At 38.5% G+C, this 22,841-nt stretch overlaps 2 protein-coding genes across 3 annotated transcripts in view; both read right to left on the reverse strand.

The window, feature by feature from the left end:
- The window catches only part of LOC127935585 (protein S100-A14), a 102,655-nt gene that overhangs the window by 48,689 nt on the left and 31,125 nt on the right, over positions 1–22,841 (reverse strand). The gene's annotated exons all lie outside the window — the stretch shown is intronic.
- LOC127935582 (progranulin) lies at positions 905–2,390 on the reverse strand. Its single transcript, XM_052533585.1, has 5 exons — positions 2,267–2,390; positions 1,990–2,184; positions 1,772–1,909; positions 1,412–1,541; positions 905–1,273 (listed from the first exon to the last, which is right to left on the reverse strand). Exons 2-5 carry the CDS (start codon positions 2,182–2,184, stop codon positions 1,260–1,262), a joined length of 477 nt encoding a protein of 158 aa, XP_052389545.1. The 5' UTR covers positions 2,267–2,390; the 3' UTR covers positions 905–1,259.

Here is a 22,841-nt window from a genome sequence, read left to right on the forward strand (position 1 = left end):
TCCCTCTCTCATAACTGCATATAAAATATTGATACGAGCCGTGACTGTTTCCTACACGTACAGGTTATTTTTCAATAGGAAACCTGGACGTTTGGTCACCCTGTGTGTGTGTTCTTGTACAGTATATGGTTTTATCTAAAATAGGTATTACAATGTAAACAAGGTTTGTGAGGACAATTCATGTGCCCTCGTTAACCAAATGGCTTTAAAAAATACTATACAGTGTTTAATAGAAATTTTAAACATGCATTTTCCGTGATGGAAAGAGGTAGTGTATGGAATACAGTTACGTCTGTGAGAGAAAGAGAGAGAGAACATGTTGCTAGAAACATTATACAGCCCTCGCTGTTCCTGTCAGACTTCAGCGAGTTTATCCTCCTGGTCAGTAGTCCACATCCGCCTTTTTCTCCTGTGGTTTTCCTAGTTCGTGATTGGTCAACTTCAGATAAATCAACAAACCGGCTCGTTCAACCTCACCAATGTCACAAATTCAAACCGATAGCTCACAAACTTTTTAGACATGTTTAAAAATGATTGGGAGGTCGGGAAGTGCTCGTAAGCCACTCTGCTCTGCTCGTAATTCATCGCAAATGATACGAGCCGCGACCATACGAGCTTACGCGATTTCCACACGATTGAAAAAAAAACGCATTCGAACTCGTACAACAGCAAAAATCACACCGTGTACGCCCCGCCTTTAGGCTGGCCACAATAAAAGGCCACTCTACAATGTGCAGTTTTATCACACAGCACAATGCCACAGATGTGGCAAGTTTTGAGGGAGCATGAAATTGAACTTTAAATTCCCTTTAAAGATTAATTCATGATAAATTATAAAAGGTACAAACAAACTAAAAACACGCAAAAACAACAGTTCAATTAATAAATGACAATGACATTTGACTGCAGTGCTTAAAATTTTTATTTTGCTTTAATTCAGCTTGAATCTATATCAGCAATAATTGACTTCTGAAAGCTGCCACACTTGGTTATAATAAACGCACATGATTTATGCAGTTTTTAATTATCCAAACAGGGTAAATGCAACATAGAATAGTAGCAAGTAGAGAGAAGACCTGACAACCAAAAGTGAAACAGTTTAATTTAAATACATGACCAAATGGGGTGATAATAAATGGTTGATAGTACACAACAAACTAACTAAGGGAAAATGAAGCTGAGTGAAAGTGTGACAAAGGCCTCTTGCACTTGGTAAGTCTTTAGTAAGACCTGCACCCAAGTTCAGGGGGGTTGCTTACTTACAACACCATCTCTACAAAAGAAAGAAATACAAATAATAACATGAGCAAACACAAAACTTTAGAGTTTTTATTATTGATTATGGGTTATATTAAAACTAAAATTTTATATAAGTGTCATGATTATGATAGCAACATAAAGTTTGTTTTACCATTGCAGCAACCCCACTGGCCGGCTGCTGTCTTGCAACAGAACTGCTCAGTAGAGCAGAAGAGATTTCCATTACAATGAACTGACTCAGTCTGGCTCTTCCATTCTGGAGCCTGGTCAATGGGGACAGACTGCAACAAAGATAAATAAATATGAAGCTTAGATAAATATGTTTGAATAATAGAATATAATATACCATTGAAGTCATTATCTGTCATGCATGTGGGTAACTGTTACACGGTGGCTTTCGTGATAGGTTGCATTGCTATTCACATATTTTGAGTTACTGGTTGCATGGCTTGCATTACTGGTTTCATATAGTTTGCAATATTTTAGCATCATATACAGAGTGCTGACTCACCTGAGGTTTCTGGATAGCCTTGGTGGCCAGCTCAGCAGAAGATGGAATTTTCAGCCACCCCCTCAAACAATGGGTGGATCTCGGACTGCAGTGATAACCATGACGACAGCAATGACGTCCATCTCTGCAGCACTGACCCTGAAGAGTGGGAAGAATGAGCCAGGGTTAAACATGAAACATAACTTAACAGAGTATAAAAGAGTTACTGATTCACTGACCATTGGGACTGGGCAGCAGTACCAAATACCATGAGGAGAACGACAGCACGTTTTTCCATTAGGACATGTATTACAAGCATCACAGTATACCACAGAAACAGAGGCACTGTCAGACTCTAATTGGCCTGAGAGCTCCATCATTGGCTCATCTGCAGCTACAAGAGCTGCCATGAAGAAAATCAACACTGGAACCATCTAAAAACATTAAAGGAGTTTGTTTTATATTATTATAGCCTTTTCTTTAATTTTTCCTGACGGTGAGAATAAGAACATTTACCTTGCTGTCTGGGTCTCCTCTGGTGTAGATTGTTTTGCTGCTGGTTGGGTGGTCCTGTGATGTTCTGACTGTCCCTCATATACTGTATTTGTACCCATGGCTCCTCCTACTGTAAATACAGGAAATCTGGTCAGTTAGATTTTAACCAGGACATTTAGATACCATTTTATGATTTTCTAAACATACAGAAGTTTTTTTCATGATCATAATGTTATCAGATATGAAAGCAAGGGAATGAGAGTAAGACGATCACTTCCTCACATCCAAACGCATATATGTAACAATGTATTCGTTATTAGTAATAAACATTAATTAATCAATCAATTAAAAATAAAACTTTTGCATGACATATTGCATAAAGTTTGCATTACTTTGGAGATACTGACAGATCTGAGTTTTCTGTATATTTATTTCAGTCATAAATATCTATGTCTACAGTGCCCTCCAAAAGTATTGGAACAGTGAAGGAAAAATTAAAAATATGTTTTATTATTGGCTGTTTCAGCTCATACATGTTTTACATAAGAAGAATGGCACTTTTAGAGTTTCATTCCTGTATCCTATGATCATAATTATCGGGACAATTTAACTTAAAGCAAATGTAAAAGTTTGAAAGCTAGTATTTAGCATGCAATCACAACGACCCATAGATATCACCAAGTTCTTGGTCTCATCCTTAGAAAAGCATTTAATTCAGCCATTTTCAACTGAGTTTCTGCCTGTAGTCTCTTCTTCAGCTGGTGAGAAGCATCTTCAGTTTGATTTGTTGTTTCTTTTTACAAACGGAGGGAGAAATTGAATTGATTTTACTATAATCGAGAACATGCCACAGAGTGTGTTTTGAAACCTTTTAATTTTTCTGTTTAAAATAATTGTCATATGCCCTTTTATTGTCCACTGTTTATTTGCAGCTTGAACATATTCAATAATGTTTTATTACTGCTGGAAAATGAGACTAAATGATATTTGTGTAAGTTAAAATGCAGTCTGATTAAAATCATACAAGTATGTTCAGTACAAGTATGCAGGTCATTATAACATGATAGGTTGCATTACTGGTTGCATTGTTTCCATTACCTTGGCATCATATAGTATTTGATCCTGCATTATGTGTGCATGTGTGTCATAAGATTCCAGGTCTGATTAAAATGTCCTAGCAAAAAAAAAGTTTGAACAAATATTTATTTAAAATTTATGCTAAGAGAGTTGAGAAGATTGCATTAAAATGATTTCTTAAATAAAAACTGTATGTGGGATATTGATTGAAAGAGACTGAATAGAATTCCCAGTTACACTTTTACTAGTGGTCTGACCAAAAAAAAAAAAAAAAAAAAATTTAATAAATCCTTTACAATGTTTTTGTGATGTAAAAAAGGAAAAGGAAAAGGAAATATGGGCACAAAGTATAATAAAAGTCTATACAGTATAAGCTTTCCAACTGAAGACTCATGAGATGAACCTTTGAGCTATTTCAGAGAAATGGTTTATCATCTACATTATCTTCATTAGTCAAGATTCACTTTCACAATTCATGCCTAATTGAAAAAAGTCTAATAATAATGTGTAAAAATAAAAATAAAAAAAATGTTCTTGGCAGTTTGTGACAACTAGAATAATCATTTTGCATTTAATGACTTATACAATATACTAAAGACTAAGGGGTAAGACTATAGCACAGAAAACTATATATAATACTTTTTGAGCAACATGACATTAGCAACTGATAATGTAGGAAACTGCAGATAAATGTGCATAATCAATTGCATGAATGTACAAAAGCAATTGCAACTTATTCAAAAGAATGAGAAACTGGTTTTATGATGTGTATAAGTGACTAAATGATGTGGAGGTTGTACAAGTAGTTTTGAGAATTTAATCTCTGTTTTGAAAAATGCACCAAAGAAAAACTGTAAACTGCCTGTCATGCAACCTTATGTACATCAAATGCAAAAGTGCCATTTGTAATCTTTTTTTTTAAACAAACACAGCTTAAATGAAGTCTCAATCATAGCGCCTCACCACTGCATACAGCAAACAGGTAAAAGGTTTAGTTCACCCAAAAATGAAAATTATTCACCCTCAAAGCATTCTAGTTGTATGTGACTTTCTTCCTTCAGACGAATCCAATTGGAGTTATAATAAAAATTGTCCTGGCACCTCCAAGCCTTCCAATGGGGGTAAGTGGGTGTTGGTTGTCAAATGTTTATTATGTTTGAAATATGGATATTTATCTTAGAGAAATGCATGGATTCGCTACAGGAGGCCTCTATTCACTCCCCAGAGCCGTGTGAGGAATGTTTTATTACGGATGGGTGCAATTTATTTCACATTTTCTAAATTGTTGATAACCAACACCTGCTTACCCCATAATCTCATAACACCACTTATACCACCATATCTTGTTTTACATGTTTTTCTTATTATGCGTTATGGAAGGCAGGAAGGTGTAGATTATTATCTCTTAAATTACACTTACAATTACAATTAGGATTGATATAGGCAATGGAAACATTTTAAAAAACTAAAATGTAAATGTAGTTTTTTAAACCATTTGCTGAAACTTCTTATTAATATCAGTGTTGAAAACAGTTGTGCTGCTTAATCCTGTGATAATATTTTTCCAGGTTTCTTTGATAAACAGAAAGTTCAAAAGAAAAGCATTTATTATAATCATAAATCTTTGTAACATTGTATAATATTATATTAACTAAATATCTGCATACCATCTTCTATGTAACTTTATATCAATTTAATTGTGCTTGCAGACTAAAAGTATTATTTTGTATAGTTTATCTTTTGATGCTTGCTTTCTTTTTCTTTCTTCCTTTCTTTCTTTCTTTCTTTCTTTCTTTCTTTCTTTCTTTCTTTCTTTCTTTCTTTCTTCATCATTCATATTCTTCTTCTTCCTGACCCCAAACTTTTGAATGGTGGAATATACAATTAAATGTCTCCCAGGTAAAATACTTATGAATAATTATATTGAAATATTAAATTATTAATACAGTTTTTTTACAATCACTATGACAGTTTTTTCAAAAACTTTAACAAGTTTCCTAAACTCTTAACACGGTTAGCACAACATCCGTCTGTGTAGGCTGTACAATTAACACATTTCTTGTTGCTTTGACACAAAATGCATAGAGTTAACACCAATTTAAAAAGCTTGAACTTCTTTTACACACAAGGTCAACTAAGACCAAAACAATGTCGTTTTACAGTCAAATTTACAAATGCTTTCATACTGTATGTCAGAAAAGATAACATCATGTTCTAAGACTAACTTACAACTAACCTACAAATGAAGAACTTTGGGCAGATTAGATGACATTTATTTATTTACGTTTTATTCTACTGTGGCCTTTTCTGTTCTGTAAATTTAGTATTTTCACATAATGACAAAAAGTATAAATACAGTTTTTCTCAGTCACTTTCGTTTTTTTTGTTGAATCATTCTTGACATTTGCAAATCAGTAAGTGCATTTCAGTGCAAAAACACCATGGATTACCAGCAAAAGCCAATCTCCTGCTCAGAATCAAGATAAAAATCACAATTACAGTTTTTTTTACAGACGCTAGGACAAATTTCTCAATACTTAGGGCACTTTTGCAAAACTCTTCACACAGTGAGCACAACAGAAGTCTATGTGGGCTAAACTGAGGATCAATTATCATTGCTTTGGCACAAAATGCATTCAATGACTACATCTCTCAAATTTCATGAATTCTTTTCTCCCTCAGACACAACTGCCAAAACTCTTTGTACAAAAAGGGCCAATTTGCACATGCTTACATACTGTTTTCAGAACTGTTAAACTTATGTTCAAAACAATAACATAATACAAAACTGAATAAGACAGCAATTTGCTACATTTCTACAGTAATATTTGAATGAAATATATTTTAAACCTTAAAATTAAATGCTATAAAAACGATAGGACAATTAGTGGATTAGCATTACTATTGTATCTGTATCAGTGGATGGTGTGTATACAAATTCTTGTATTTTGGAATTACTCAGTCCTTGTTTTACACAATAAAACATTGTATAATGCTACATGTTGTTAGTGTTTTTTAGGTCATTGTTTTGTGGGTGACAAAGTGTGTTTGTCGGCTGTCAACCTTTGCTAGTGTTCTGGAAGAATGAGTTGATTTGAGACCTGAATAAAGTGTTTTGGAAGTTGTAGTGCATTTTGAATGTGAAATTAACTGCTTTGCCAAGCTGAAAGTTGGTTAGGGAAACTGTGTCAAGAGTTTTGCAAAAGTGGCCTAATTATTGAGAAATGTGGCCTAGCATCTGTAAAAAGCTGTAATGCCAAATTTACAAACAAATCTAATAATAATGTGCAAAAATGAAAAATGTGCTTGGCAGTTTATGACAACAAGATTAACCATTTTGCGTTTAATGACTTATACGATGAACTAGAGACTAGATGTTTTAAGGGGTAAGACTAGCACAGAAAACTATATATTATACTTTTTGAGCAACATGACATTAGCAACTGATAATGTAGGAAACTGCAGATAAATGTGCATAATCAATTGCATGAATGTACAAAAGCAATTGCAACTTGTTTAAAAGAAAGAGAAACTGGTTTTATGATGTGTATAAGTGACTAAATTATGTGGAGGTTGTATAAGTAGTTTTGAGAATTTCATTTCTGATTTGAGAAATGCAACAAAGTGACTGAGAAAAACTGTAAATGAAAGCTATTTTGCATTTTCTTTCTCTTGTATTATTGTTTTCGCTCCTTTTCTGCCCAATAAAATGGCCCCACCCCTTTCACTTGATTGACAGGTTTCCGTGTAGATGTTGGAAATGCAAATGCAAAAGGAAATGCGATTTCATTTGAGTTTTGGCAGTTTACATGCACAGTGCAGAGAGAGTGAAAAGGCAATGTGGTAATTAATATTGATTTAAATATGACAGGCTCATAGCTCGTAAGATATGGTAAACACAATTGCAAACAGACTTAGGATGTCCATTTTAAATTTGGCAGACACTGTGCCTTTGCTTAAACGAAAATGCAAACGGTAATGCGCAAACGGTAAATACAATTTGTGATTCCTTTTGAATAATGTCCGCAATATTATTCCATACACTTGGGTATGTGGTCCTGAATCTGATTTGTATCCGATCTTTTGAAATGCAACCTCCGTCTGAATGGCCAGGCCACGTGTCCGACCCGTAAGTCATTGATACGCTAAAAACATCATAATTCTGTGTTGTGGGAGGCCCCGCCAAGATGGCGCTCTGAGCAGACGTGTCTGGTTGAGCTCTGCAAACCTAGCTGTTATAATAATATTGAATTGGGTGAACATATACTTTATTGAGGTTTTTTTTTTTTTGACAATTACTGCTCACTTCAAATTTTGGCTGTTGTCCACGGACCAAAATGAGCAAACAAGAGAAGAGAAAGACTGAAGATACTCTCTGTCAGTCTGTTTTACCGGAGGCAAAAGATAAATTTCCAGATGTTGTTGACACGGTACACCGACTCGGCCTCGTGAAATCAAACAACAACCAACCCAGAGGAGTCATTATACAATTTACATCCAGGATTTACCGTGATGCTGTCTGGCGTTCTGCCAAGAAGTCAACCTTCTTGAAAGACAATAACTTGAAGCTGGCGGAGGACCTGTCAGCTGATGACCGCGCCTGGAGAAACCGACTCTGGCCAGCCGTGGATAAAGCACGCAAGGAGAACAAGCTGGCATTCTTCGTTGGAGGACGCGCGTTCGTGAATGGAAAATAAATTTTTCCACCTCAGTGACTGGTTCTGTGATGGCACAAGGTACAAACTGGAGTACAAACTGGAGTAAAGTATGGCTTAGCTGTCTTTACTATCTCTCACATTACAATTTTTTTTTATTATTATTATTATTATTTTTTATTACCTGATGTTGTATGTAATCGCGCTAAGAGCCGATTAGAATTTAACTGCTGTACTTTTGTTGATAATCTAAATATGCCCTTTAATTTAAGCAGGCATGCAGCACTCTGATTATTGCTCCTGGCAGAGCTGAACAGCAGCCTTTTTTATTGAGCGAGGTTTTGGTTTTTGCTTTCTATAAAGAGTGAGAGATTGAATTGTTTGTTCTCTTCAAATGTACAATTATTTGAGATGGTACATATGCCAAATTAGCTTAACTTACTACTATTTCTTGCTATGTTCTAAGTTCACATTTCCCCATAGGGTTTGCAGTTCTCACCTTCTACAGTACTCTCTTAAGTGACCACAGGATTTCAACATAACTACTCATTCACTTATTCGGTCTAAGCTTTCATTTTTAATTATTTATTATTATTTTTTTTAAGCTTATTATCCTTATGTCTTTGTCTATTATTTTCTTAAATGCGAGAGGTTTAAGAAACAACATTAAACGTAAAGCCGTATTTTTGTTTTGCAAGCAGTTTAACATAGATTTTTGCTTTATACAAGAGTCGCACTCAACAGAACAAGACAAGTCTTTTTGGAGGTCGCAGTGGGGTGATGATTTGTGGATGTCCCATGGCACAGAGCGGGCTGCAGGTGTTTGTACACTGAAACACAGTATTAATGGGAAAATTTTGATCTCTGACTGTGATAAACTCGAGTATTTTTTAATACTCCAGGCTGCACAGTCTTTTTATATTCTAGTCAATGTGTATGGCTTCAACTATAAAACAGAGCATAATATCTTTTTTGTCAAGTTGGAAAAGCGTTTGCTGTACTGGTTATCCAAATATCCAGATTCTTCAATAATCTTTGGTGGTGACTTCAACACTGTGTTGGACAACAGTATGGATAGAGGGTCCTCTAGAAGTTCAGACTCCTCTACCTCACATATAAGGCTATTTGCACAAAGATTTGATTTGGCTGATTCCTGGAGGGACTCGCATCCAGGTCAAAGAGCATATACTTTGTGCAATAAGACACAGACCAGTCACTCGCGCATCGACTATTGGCTTATTTCAAAAGATTTTAAGGAAGTTTCACGAGTTCACACTTACATATAATTAGCTGAAGTATTATAGTGCATATTTGGCGTGCTCTCCGGGGAAGGGGCTCCGAGCTCGGGAATGGCCCGAACCTAGAGTAACCAACCCCCCCGTATATGTAAAAGTGTAAAATGAACTCTAGTGGAGGAGATGGGGATGGAGGGGGGATGCTGACAAACCATCAATGGAGACAGGTAGGCTAATTCAGCTGTATTTATACCCTAAGGTTGATTATATTAAGTGGCTCCACCTGTGTTAATTAGGCTAAGTATCTGACTTGCTCCTCCCGAACCTTGTTATGAAACTGCATTTCACGAGTTCACACTTACATATAATTAGATGAAGTATTATAGTGCATATTTGGCGTGCTGTCCGGGGAAGGGGCTCTGAGCTCGGGAATGGCCCGAACCTAGAGTACCCCCCAAAAAGCAATAGCGGAAAGGACAGCCGCCAGACTAAGGACCCCCCACAATAGCTTTGACATCTGGCGGGGACTGATATTTAAAAAAGCAGGTTGGAAGGGCCTATATGTACTCCAGTGATTGCAACTTTACCTATTGGAGAAATGGGCCCCACTGGCTGCTTGTGTCGGACTATGTGATTTAGGGCGCCCGGTTGGGGGGGTTCAAGCCGTTGCACAACCGGAGCACCTCACTGCATTGGAACGGATGAGCCCCACCGGCCGATAGCAGAGGAGCGACGTGATTGGATTGACCGACCAGGAGGGCCCGAGTTGTCTCGACCGGAATAGGTCACGGTGTTGGCGTACGGGCCCTACTGGCTAATGAGCCCCTGCTAGTCAGTGGGCAACCAGGGCAGATACCTAACCGAGAGGACCCATGAAGCCTCCGACTGGAGATCAAGACTCAGGACGACGGACGTGTAAGTCCTCTCGGTTTGAGCAGATAAACAGCTTTGGGCTGCCGACAAAGAGGACTCTTGCAACACCCAACGGGAGATCAATACTCACGGCATCGGATGGATAAGACCTGTTTGTGGGCAGCAAGAAAAGAAAACCCAACCGGGAGCACTCTCGCCTACATCTGACATGAGCACAATACTCAACGGCGTCAGACGGGTAAGCCTCGCCAGCCGGGGAGCGAGAAAAGGAAAACCCGACTGCGCGGGCTCTCACAGCATCCGATGGGAGATCAGGACTCAGAACATCGAACGGATAAGCCTCACCAGACGGGGGGGAAAAGATTTGGACAGAGTTTGGCGGGAAGTGGAGACTCTTGTCGTCGTATGCGAGCACCGCCACCCGTCAAACAGGAACGAAAGTTTAGGTGACTGTGAGACTCTCGCTGACGTCCGATGGGAGCTCAATACTCAAGGCATCGAACGGGTAAGCCTCCCCGACCGTAGCATTGAAAAGTAAAATTCAAGTGGCTGGGAGACTCTCGCCGACGTCCGATGGGAGCTCAATACTCAAGGCACCGAATGGATAAGTCTCGCCAACTGTAGAAAGGAAAAGGTAAGGTTGTCTAGCCGGGAGGCTCTCGCCGACGTCCGATGGGAGCTCAATACTCAAGGCATCGAAGGGATAAGCCTCTCCGGACGTAAGACGGAAAGGTAAAGTTGTGTTGCCAGGAGGCTCTTGCCGGCGTCCGATGGGAGCTCAATTCTCAAGGCATCGAACGGATAAGCCTCGCTGACTGTAGGAGGAAAAGGTAAGGGTGTGTGGCCTGGAGGCTCGCGCCAGCATCCCGAGGGAGCTTAATACTGACGGCGTCGGATGGGTAAGCCTTTTAGACCAAAGGATGAAAAAAGATGTCTGGCCGGGAGACTTCGCAACCATCTGACGGGAGCTCAATACTCATGGTGTCGAATGGGTAGGCCTCGCCGACCGTAGAAAGGAAAAGTAATGTGGTCTAGGCGGGAGGCTCTTACCGACGTCTGATGGGAGGTAATTACTCACAGCATCAGACGGGAAAGCTTCTCCGAACGGAAGACAGAAAGGTAAAGTTGTATGGCTAGTATTTGGCCAGACAGTGAAGGAGGGTTTTTTTTTTTTTTTTTTAAACACGGAAAAGGCAAAGGTTAGATCAAGCCGGGAGCACTCTTGAAGTGCCTGACAGGGGTTCAATACTAAGAACAATTTGGTTGTCTAAAGGGTAGATGCTATGAGGATTACTGCATAATTGTTTAACGAATCCAATGAGCTGCTTCCGATATAAAGTCAGAAAATCTTGGTGCAGTCACTGTATTTGAAAATTTAAGTGTACAAAAAATAAATAGAATTTCCTGTGCCAGTGTACCTCAGATGAGTGCCATTAATCAGCGATATGGCCATTGTCAATCGTCATCTTGTCAGTGCGTGAGATTGACGATACGTATACGTATGTAATCGTGCTTGGGTGGAGGAAGACAGAGACTCTGTTCTTGTCATGGCATGACTTTTTGCTGTTTTAAACCATGCGGGTGAAAGAAAGAGAGCCTATGGAATCACCGATAGTCTAAAAGAATATACTTTCAGATGCACTGATAAACTGATGTTAAATATGAAATTATTATATTTAAAACAGCTAGTTCATGTAATCGGGTACTACGGTCATCTCGCTTGTCTTGTGAAAAATTTGCTGCATCTGCACACGGAAGTTATCTATCTAAATGATCTGGAAATCGGTCAATGGTGAAAAAATAGAGGATTTCATTTAAAGTTCAACAATTAAACTTTAAATAAGTAAATAAGAACACTGATCAATGAAGACTTACCCGGCTTTGCAGTCGCAGTGAGCAGTGATTATTTCGCCGTTCTCTCTGGCGATCACCCACGGGAGATGCGAATCATGCTGTGACTCTGCTTGGCCAGGTCTAACCTCTGCTTTTAGCACGATCACTGCTTTCTGTTTGGCAGAAAAGATTGGCCCAACTTTTTGAGAAACAAAATAATCATAGGCCTTCAGACTTTTGAAAGCCTTTAATCTTTCATGAGTGAAGGGTCCAGGGGCTTCTATTAAATAAGAATAAATGTCTCCCCAGCAGATTGGTGGCCAAGACACGGGCGAGTCGGACCAACGTTTTTTGTCATCCCAGATCTCATATGGGCTTTGAATTGTGGCAAGGTGTACTCTCAATCTGAGGTTAAAGTGGCCTGTGCAATCTATAACTTTTTTAAATTTACATTTTTGAAAGTAGAGATGCAGCAGTTTTTTTTAGATGTGGGAGGCTTTTATTTTGTAATTACACATCAGACTGTCCTGAAACGTTGCAGCTGACATTGTGGCAAGGTGTACTCTCAATCTGGAGGTGAAAGTGGCCTGTGCAATCTATAAATTAGATTTTTATAGATTTTTGAAAATAGATGCAGCATCCCATTTATGAGATTTGTGAGGCTCTTATTTTGTAATTACACATCAGACAGTCCTGAAACGATGCATCTGACATTGTGGCAAGGTGTACTCTCAATCTGAGGTGAAAGTGGCCTGTGCAATCTATAACTTTAATTTTTATAGATTTTTGAAAGTAGATGCAGCAGCATGCAGCTGACACTGTACTTTCTGTCTGTGCATTCTAGAACTTTTATTTGTATAGCTTTTCGAATGTAGAGATGCAGCAAGCATATATTATTGTTCTTATTTTGTAATATGAGTATTAGAGGCTTTTTATTTTGGTATTCAGCATCAGACAGTAACGGACTATGTGTTGGGGGAAAAAGTAGCGTTCGCTGGAAGAGTACTCCATTCAGATCAGTTCTCTGATGGTATTACCGTAATACGCAGTTTATACGCGACCCTGGAAATAACGTGGCGGCTAGATTGACCGTGCTTTTCTACTTGGCGGCTGGCTTGACCGCAGTGCAAAACCGATATGGTGTACCACGGCAGCACAACTGCGATGCGCGAGCACCTCACCTCACCAACATCTTGGCGCTCTCCGGTTACGATTTAACTGGTTACCGTGTGATCTGGTGACCAACTTCCTGGTTCAGGTCTGATATTCTTGCCTGCAAAAAAGAGTGCGACACTTATCGCGCGCCTACATTGGAAATGACGTGATAAGTGAACGGCCCCTTAAAAGACGGCGTGCTGCGAGACAACAGTCACAAACCACCGAGCTACCCCGAATCAGCTCCAGATCTCTGGAAACCAAGCTAAACCATAGCAGAACCCGGACTACATTTTATGGTTTGTGATGCTAAAGAACATGTCATGACTACTGTAAATTTATGGCTACTGTGGTTTAATAAAAATTCATATTTACCATAGTAAAATCATTTTCTTTGCCTCTTTATTATTTTATACTGTAAAAACTTCGACCACATTGGTTGAAAATGAATAAAGGTTGAAATATTATATTAGAAGTTGTATATATTTTAGTAAAGTTCTCCAAAGGATTCAATGACTAATTAAAAAAAGAACATTAGATTAATTATTTATTGTAATAAAAATAATTGTTAGATTAGTTGACAGAAAAAAATAATCGTTATTTGCAGTTCTACCTCGCACCGATAGATTTGATTAGAAAACATCACATCCGGTTGGGCGTTCGCATACGGTCTAGTCGCAGAAGATCAAATACTGGAACGCATCCGAGGCTCAAATCGGATCTGAAATTTCTGTATACGTATGTGATCAGAACTCCATGCAGCTGCTGCACTACTTTCTAGCTGCGAACCTGTATTTAGAGTCTTCACCTGAAAATGTATTGATTACGACGCGCGGTCTGCGCCGCTAGATGAGGCAGCCTCAAACTGCGTCTCGGTCGGAAAAGCCGCTGCGACAGGCTGAGCCGCGGTGGGTAAGAACTGAAGTGTGATTCCAGCACTCAAGGAGAGCCCGGTCTTGATCGGATCAATCGTGGTGTTAAGCAAGGCGAGCTCGAGCTTTGCATGGTCTATTGGCCAAGACGTGTGGCTTGGCGAAAAGAGCAGCTGTCGCGACAACGTTTGATGGTGCTCAGCGGCCGTGTTTAATGATCATGGGTATCACCAAAAGTAGAAGATCTGAAAAATCCCCGGTAAGGATCTCCTTGGTGGAAGAAAAATTGGGTCTGTGATAAGATGGCAGACAGAGCGAACCGGGATGTTGACAAACCATCAATGGAGACAGGTAGGCTAATTCAGCTGTATTTATACCCTAAGGTTGATTATATTAAGTGGCTCCACCTGTGTTAATTAGGCTAAGTATCTGACGTGCTCCTCCCGAACCTTGTTATGAAACTGCATTAAAACAGATATTTTTCCTATGCCACTTTCAGATCACAAAACAATTCATTTAACTGTCCCTTTGTCTTCCCCCTCTAGTGCTAAGTCCTCATATTGGAAGCTTAACAGTACTATCCTCGAGCATAAAGAAGTAATTACCGAAGTTCATAATCTGGTAAAACATTATTGGAGCAAAGCTTTAGCTGAAAAGATATTCTGTAATAACTGGGAGCTTGTGAAATATGAACTTGGTAATTTTTTTTTTTAGAAAATACTGCATTAAGGTAGCGAGGAGAAGAAGGGCTGAGGAGACAGTGGTGATAGAGAAGATTTTTAACTTCCAAACCGATAGAGGCTATCAGCGAATCTGATAAGGCTGAACTAAATGACTGGCAGCATAGGTTGGATGAGATTTATAAGCGCAAAGCTGAAGGAGCATTTGTCCGGTCTCGCAAACATTGGCTTGAAGAAGGTGAGCAGAATTCGGCTTACTTTTTCAGACTAGAGAAACATCAATCCAACACTAATTCTATTATAAAATTGAATATTAACGGGACAATTTCTAATGATCAGAGCACCATTGCAAAATATTGTGCAGATTTTTACTAGGGGTGTCACGATTTCGATTTTAAATCGAAATCGATCGAAATGAAGTCACAGTCTCAAACTTCGAATTAAAAAATGGAATCGTCGATGCTGCCACACCCCCATGTTGCGTCTGGTTACTTGCCAAGCGGAAAAAAAATGTGTTGAAGTGCTGCGAGTCAACCTCCTCTAACAGCCACTCAAGATAGCATGGCAACTGCAGATGCAGGAGACCCATCGACAGAACTCGAATCCCCTCCTCTTTCACTGAAGTCGCTGGTGTGGAAGTATTTTGGATTTCCAGTGAACATTGTCGACAAAAAAAAAAAAAAAAAGTTTTCAAGCTGTGCTATGTGCGTGTACCATATTCTCTCACTGGCAGCACGACTAACATGGCAGGGCATCTCCGCAGGCACCACAAAAACATAGATTTATCTGTTAAACCAACAACTACACAAACTACTCTTCCGTCTTCATTTGGAATTAAACTTCCAAGCAACTCAACTCGTGCAAATGCAATTACGCGTGCGGTAGGAGTATTCATAGCCGCGGACATGCGACCTTATTCAGTGGTGGAAAACTCCGGTTTTAGGCATTTAATTAGCGTGCTAGAGCCACGCTACGAAATCCCAAGTAGAACGCATCTCACAGCTACGGTGATTCCCGAATAATGTAAAAGAGAAAGTTATTGAAGGTCTGAGCAGCGCACATTTAGTTGCCTTGACTACAGATTGCTGGACATCCAGAGCAACACAGAGCTTCATGAATGTCTCAATGTAAAAATCGAGAATCGAATCGAACCGTGACCTTAGAATCGAAAATGCAATCGAATCGAGGATTTGGAGAATCGTGACACCCCTAATTTTTACAGTAAACTTTACTCTTGCCCTCAAGCTGCTTTTTCCTTGTTTAATTCTGTAAATAATATCACCCAGCTGAGTGAGGCTGATAGTGAATTTTGTGACAGGGTAATTTCCCTGAATGAAGTCACAGATGCTATAAAGTATCTTAGGCTAAACAAGTCCCCCGGGACAGACGGCCTTACTGCCGAGCTTTATAAACAATTCTCTGACAGCTTAGCCCCATTTCTTTTGGAAGTCTTTAAGGAGAGCATTGATAGGGGTGCACTCCCTCCCACTTTATGTCAGGGACTAATCACCCTGATTCCGAAACCATGAAAGGACCCTCTGCTCTTAGATAATTGATGACCAATCTCTTTATTGAATAATGATTATAAGATACTAGCACTGATCCTTGCAAATAGAGTAAAACCTATTTTAGATACAGTCATTGATGAGAGTCAATCTGGTTTCATGCAGAATCGTCATATTTCTAACAACATAAGATTAATTTTAGATATAATGGATTACTGAGAGCTTGTGCAAGATGACAGTTTTATTCTTTTTCTCGATTTCTATAAGGCTTTTGACACCCTGGAACATGATTTTATTATTACAGCTTTGAATAAATTTGGCTTTGATTAATCCTTTTGCAATGCAGTTCAGATGTTATATTCCAATAGTAATAGTTCTATAAAGCTTGCTAGCGGTACTTCCCCCAGATTTTCCCTGAAGCATGGAGTGAGGCGGGGTGCCCCCTGTCAGTGTATCTATTTCTCCTTTCTGGACAACTCCTTAGTTTACACATCAAACTTAGTCCGTTAAAGGGCTTGGTCATTGCTAACAGAGAAATACTCATAAGCCAGCTTGCAGATGACACTGCTCTATTCTTAGGGATGCATCTCAAGTATCGGCGGCAGTCGACACTATCCAATCCTTTTCTAAAGCCTCCGGAGTCTCCCTTAATCTAAATAAATGTGAACTTTTGCCTGTTAAAGCCTGCTTGGCGGCCTCAATCCATGGAATACTTGTAAAAAATTCTGTTACATACCTTGGTATTCAAATCACTAAAAATGAGCAATGAAGAAGTGCTATAAACTTCATACCCATTATAGAAAATACCCCAAAAAATCCTTAATCACTGGCTCCAGAGAGACTTGTCTTTGAAGGGCAGAGTTCTGCTTTCAAAGGCTGAAGGAATCTCTCGTATAACCTATGCTGCTCAATCTTTACATGTTGATAACACTACTTGTAAATCAATTAACAAAATCTTACACAATTTATTATGGAAGAATAAAACCCACTACCTACGAAAATCTGTCACTTTAACAAGGTGTGACAAAGGTGGTCTGAATTTCATCGATTTCGGTGCACTTAATAACACCTTCAAAATAAACTGGATCAAAAACTACTTGAAAAACCCAACATCCATTTGGCATTTTATTTCTCATTTCGTATTCTCAAATTTAGGTGGCCTTAACTTCCTGCTGCTATGCAATTATAGCATTCCAAAAATACCGCTGAAACTTTCTCATTTCCATCAACAGGTTCTTTTAGCATGGACATTGATTTACAAACATAATTTCTCTCCACAAAGCAGTTGTATTTGGAATAACTGTAATATTGTTTATAAAAACTAAACATTATTTTTGGATAATTGGTTTAACAACGGAATTGTTTTTGTTAGTCAACTGTTCAAGGAAGATGGCTTATTGTACAATTACTCTGAATTTCTCAGGAGATATAATGTACCAATAACGCCTAGAGAATTTTCTGTGGTATTTGATGCTATCCCGTCTGGTCTGTGCATGTTATTCAGGTGCTCCTACAGCTCTCCTCCCTTATCATTTATTCCTCCTGATGTGTGTCAGTCTTCTAAGGTTTGCTTTTCATCTGGTAAGCATCTGAACTCCAAGATAAGATCTATGTTTCAAGATGCTCTAGTTTCTATCCCACCAGTCACGTTTTATTGGTCTAATTTTGTGGCTGATATTGAGTGGAAAAAAGTTTGGACTTTACCTTAGAAGTTCTTATTAACAAATAAAATTAAAGAGATTTCATTTAAACTGATACATAAATTCTACCCTGCAAGACATTATCTATCAAGTCTAATATAAATGTGAACTGCTCTTTCTGCCAAGGGCAACCTGAAACATTTATCCACTTATTTTGGTCATGTGAATTCACTTACAAATTCTGGAGGGACTTCCAAAAGTTTATTGCTGATTTTCTATTTTCTGATTTTCACCTTTATTTTATGAATGTTATTTTTGGATTTCATCACTTTAATCACAAAGATGGTAATGCCTTTTATTTTATGAATCTATTTTTATTTCTAGCAAAATTTCATATAGGCTACACAAGAGCAAATTCACCAATAGAAAGCCTGAACTCTTTCTACTGAAGAAAGAACTTGAACAATATATGACTATATATCTCTTTATCAAAAAACACAAAGGCTCTAAGGACTATTGACATCTGTAAATCCCTAAAACTGTTTACATTAAATACTCTTTCTTTTTTTTTACTATGTTTTCCCCCTCTTTTCTTCTCTTTTTCTGTTTTGTTCTCGCTATATATCTGTATTTTGTTCTTAATTTGCTGTCTGTATTTTGTAAGAATTTAATAAAGCTTTATTTAAATATATATATATATATATATATATATATATATATATATATATATATATATATATATATATATATATATATATTATACTAATTCTGCGTTGAAGTAGGCGGGAACGAGAAGAGCCACTCACAGTAGCCCACCACTCCTGGCTGCGACTCCAACCACACGTTTCTCTGTACCGACGTTACTAACACTGCTCCACAAAACGCCATGGCCAAAAACCTTGCTGTCCTTCTTCTTTTTAATTTTCTTCTTAAAACGAGAAGATTGTAATTGTGCTGGCTCCGTTGGGAAAATAACTTTAATATTGCAAAAAGACCTCCGCTGTTGACTACACTGTTGTTGACATCCATGTTAGCAGTTCCGCAAACAACGAGTGACGTCGTTCACCGTTGAGTAGTCTTCTGCACATGCGGGTCACTTCTGGGTCATTTCACGTTCACACAGGATATCACAAAAGGTCGCATTTAATTGGAAATGTGAACGGCCTTGCAAAAAAAAATCGGAATTGAGCATTAAGCCCTGCAGTGTGAAAGTATGCTCACAAAGCATGCATTTACCAGATAAGAAAATATATAGAAATATTACAATTTAAAATGACTGTTCGTTATATATATGAAAACATTTAAAAATGCTATTTATTCCTGTGATGGCAAAGCTGAATTTTCATATATATATATATATATATATATATATATATATATATATATATATATATATATATATATATATATATATATATTATTATTTTTATTTTTTTTTTTTTTTTTTTACACAAAACCTTGTAGTAAGATAAAGAAATAAATACTTAAACTAAAAAGAGAGACACATTTATACTTTTACTCAGCAAGGATGCATTGATTTATATTGTTACAAAAATGGTTATTGAACTTTCTATTCATCAAAGAATTCTGAAAAAAGTATCACAGTATTTTCAACTGGGCTGGGATTTCTAAATCGCCCAAAACGTCGGGGATCCATCTTTTGTTTTCTACATTGTCTGCCATTCATTGTGTACGTTTTTTTATTAGAGACCTTCGAGTTTTCTTAATCCTGCTCCCGCTGAATTTCTGACCATTAACACTCACTCCTGCAGCATGTGTTCCGCTCCCTGAGATTTGTGTGCCCTGTCCTGCCCTGCCACATTATATTATTGCATATAATTTTATTTCAGGGAGCCGCTGTCAATATGCGTATTTCTTTTGAATGAGAGCTCGATGTTCACTTTCACTTTCGATTTTGCAGTCGCGCACTCTATGTAAAGGGAGCAGACATAACAAGAATTTGTAAGATTCCAGATGTCCCTCCAGGATTCAATGGATGATGAATGCCAAGACATCACAGCTGAACTATACCGGGAAGGAGAAGACATACCAAAAGATACTTCCCAATATGCCTTACCAGAGAAGATATCAGGTGTGATGTGGATGAGACCATGTGACCAAACGCAGAAGACCGGGCAGATTAGATTACATTTATTTATTTTTTATTCTACTTTGGCTTTTTCTGTTCTGTAAATTTAGTATTTTCACATGATGACAAATTATAAGTACAGTTTTTCTCAGTCGCTTTGGTACATTTCTCAAATCATTCTTGACATTGGAAAAACAGTAAGTGCATTTCTCAAAACAACTCGTACAAATAGCAAAACACCATGGATTACCTGCAAAAGCCCATCTCAAAATCCTTATCAAATTAAATATCTGAGAAGATGAACATGTCAGTGCCATCAGAATGACAAGTCCTTGTGTCCTAGTTTATGGATAAGACAGTCAAATCGGTTAGTCATGTTGTCAATATAACTGTACTCTGGAGTGATGTTGTGATGTAAACTATGGCAACATTTGGATGACAGTTACTGTATTGAACAGTATGCCATATGCTTATGTATGCCACATATCCATTTCCAAAGTACAGATTTACACATTACTGTATGTGGGATATTGATTGAAAGAGACTGGATTTAATTCCCAGTTATATTCTTAATACTGTTCTGTAAAAAAAAAAGCTTTTACAACATCATTGTGATCAGGGCCGTGCACAGACCTTTTGAGGGGCATGTGCTGAAACTGAAAAAAGGCACCCCCCCCCCCCTTTTTTTTGTATCAAGATTATTTAATAAGCTTGCATAAAAGGAAGAAATGGTCACATCTTCATGACAAATTCAATAACACAAAAAAATAGTCTCAAAAGCTTTTGATTTATCCACGATTAATAACAACCATAATAATAATATTAGATAATTAGATAATATAGATAAACAGGGTTTTAAGGGCTTCTTTAAACCTAATACAACAGCAACCTTCTGTGAGCCATGTATCTGGCAAAAATTTGATACTGTGGTGGACCAGGGATGTTGGCCTGATGAAGGTCTCTTATTCACTACAGTTTCCATAAAATAAGCCAGCAATGAAAAAATAAATAAAAATAGTGTGAAAAGTACAGTTGTAGTGAAAAGCATTTCTGAAGGACCACGTGACACTGAAGAGTGCTGAACTGGAGTAATGATGCTGAAAATTCAGCTTTGATCACAAAAATAAATTACATTTTAAAATATTCAAATAGAAAACTGTGAAGAAGGACTTACTGTTATGGGGATTAGCCAATCAGCGGCTTCGTTTCGGGGTCACAGAGAGAACACAGTTTTAGCGCTAACAGTTTTAGTTTCGTTTTGAGTTGGTTGTGAGATTGGCCGGTAAACGCATTGTAGAATTTACTGAGGTGAATAGATGTCTTCCATGTCAATATCTGTGCATGTGTGCGTTCAGAGACATGTGAGTACCCTGATCTAAATGTTTACGTATGTGTATTTCGGTGCCTTGGGTTGTTAAGAGTTTATTCTGAGATACTCTATTGAAATGCAGTATGTTAGCATAAAGTTCGCTAGCATTATGTTAATGCCTATTAATATTATTTTTATATTAATATTGTGTTTATATGTGTTCTCACTTGACACTTTATAGTTTTTATCTGAGAGTAATTATGGTTGAGAAGTAGAGACCTAGGTTTTTTGGTTTGATAGTAGTGATAACTAGCAGTATGAAGACAGTTCTTTAAGGCAATAAGAAGATAATGTGTTATCTGGTATTTTATTTTGGTTATTTGATATGTATAAGCAGCTAATGCTACTTAAAGGGAAATGTATAATAATTACAAGTTATTACCTTTGCTAATTGAATCATGTCAGCACTGTTGTTTATTTGTATTCTGATATTTTCTTTCTTTTATTGTTTATTGTAGAACCACACACACACCTACTGTACGTACATGAAGACAGATAATCCTCTGCTGAGTGTCAATAAAACCATCGAAGAGATTTACAGCATCCAATTGCATTCTTATCGATGCACCACAGTGGTCACTTGTCCCCAACTAGCTACAGTTACAGTCCTAGCTATCAAGTCGTCATTACAAAATTGGTCCTTCGAGCCGGATCAGTTTGTGACCGCTGTGCGTGAGGATGTTCCCATATGCGAGAGAGGAGGCAACGCCACTTACTGATACCCGCCCGAGACGTCAGATACGTCCGCCAGCCTGGTTTGCTGATTATGAAGTCTCCCTGCCTGTTGTGGAGAGACCCTCCCCGGCTGCAGCACTCTCCTCACAGCCCCACCATCAGATGCAGGAGCCTTACTATGGTGGTGACAGGATCGATCAGCTGTTAACATGCACCTCCCAGCTTTATGATCAGTGGAATCAGACTGGTGCTCGCCCTAAGTATCCCAGAGATTCAGCGTTCTCAGGACCCCAATATCAGAGCACCCCAGACCCACTGTCTCACAGAGTAAACTCAGGGGCTTCACCTGAAATATTAGATGAGCTGCAAAAGATTAGGGAGGATAACCGAAGACTTCAACTTATCATAATGGAGATGCAAACACAGCTTAGTTCAAGAAGAGGCCCAGATCCATCACAACACACTGCGCTCTCCCCCGAGGAGCGCAGCCCGCACGCGCAGTCGGGAGTGCTCGCTTCATCCATTAGCTCACCAAGGCCCACAACACAAGTTACGGTCCATAACACATTAGCACCTGTCCAGGTACCCAGTGAAGTAGAAGTGGACGATGAAGACTGGCCCCTCCCCCCCCCTCCAGTGGCAGATGATGAGGAGAAGCCACAGCTATCCACTACCACACTGTCCACAGAGTTAGTAGCAGAACTAATGACATGCCTTAAGAAGATGGGGATCACTCAAGAGCAGCTTCCTGGAATGCCGGCATTTGGCAATGATAATCGGGTTGCATCAGGTCAGATGGGGAGGTCACACCAACCAACGGATCCACAAGTCCGTCCACAGATATCACCCCCTTTAGTTCCTCATGAGCCAGGCGTAGCTAATGAAACGAGACACGAGGACTCTCACACTCGCCGAGCAACAGAGTACATATATCGGGG

The sequence above is a fragment of the Carassius gibelio genome, chromosome A19 (assembly GCF_023724105.1).
Source record: "Carassius gibelio isolate Cgi1373 ecotype wild population from Czech Republic chromosome A19, carGib1.2-hapl.c, whole genome shotgun sequence".
NCBI lineage: Eukaryota > Metazoa > Chordata > Actinopteri > Cypriniformes > Cyprinidae > Carassius > Carassius gibelio.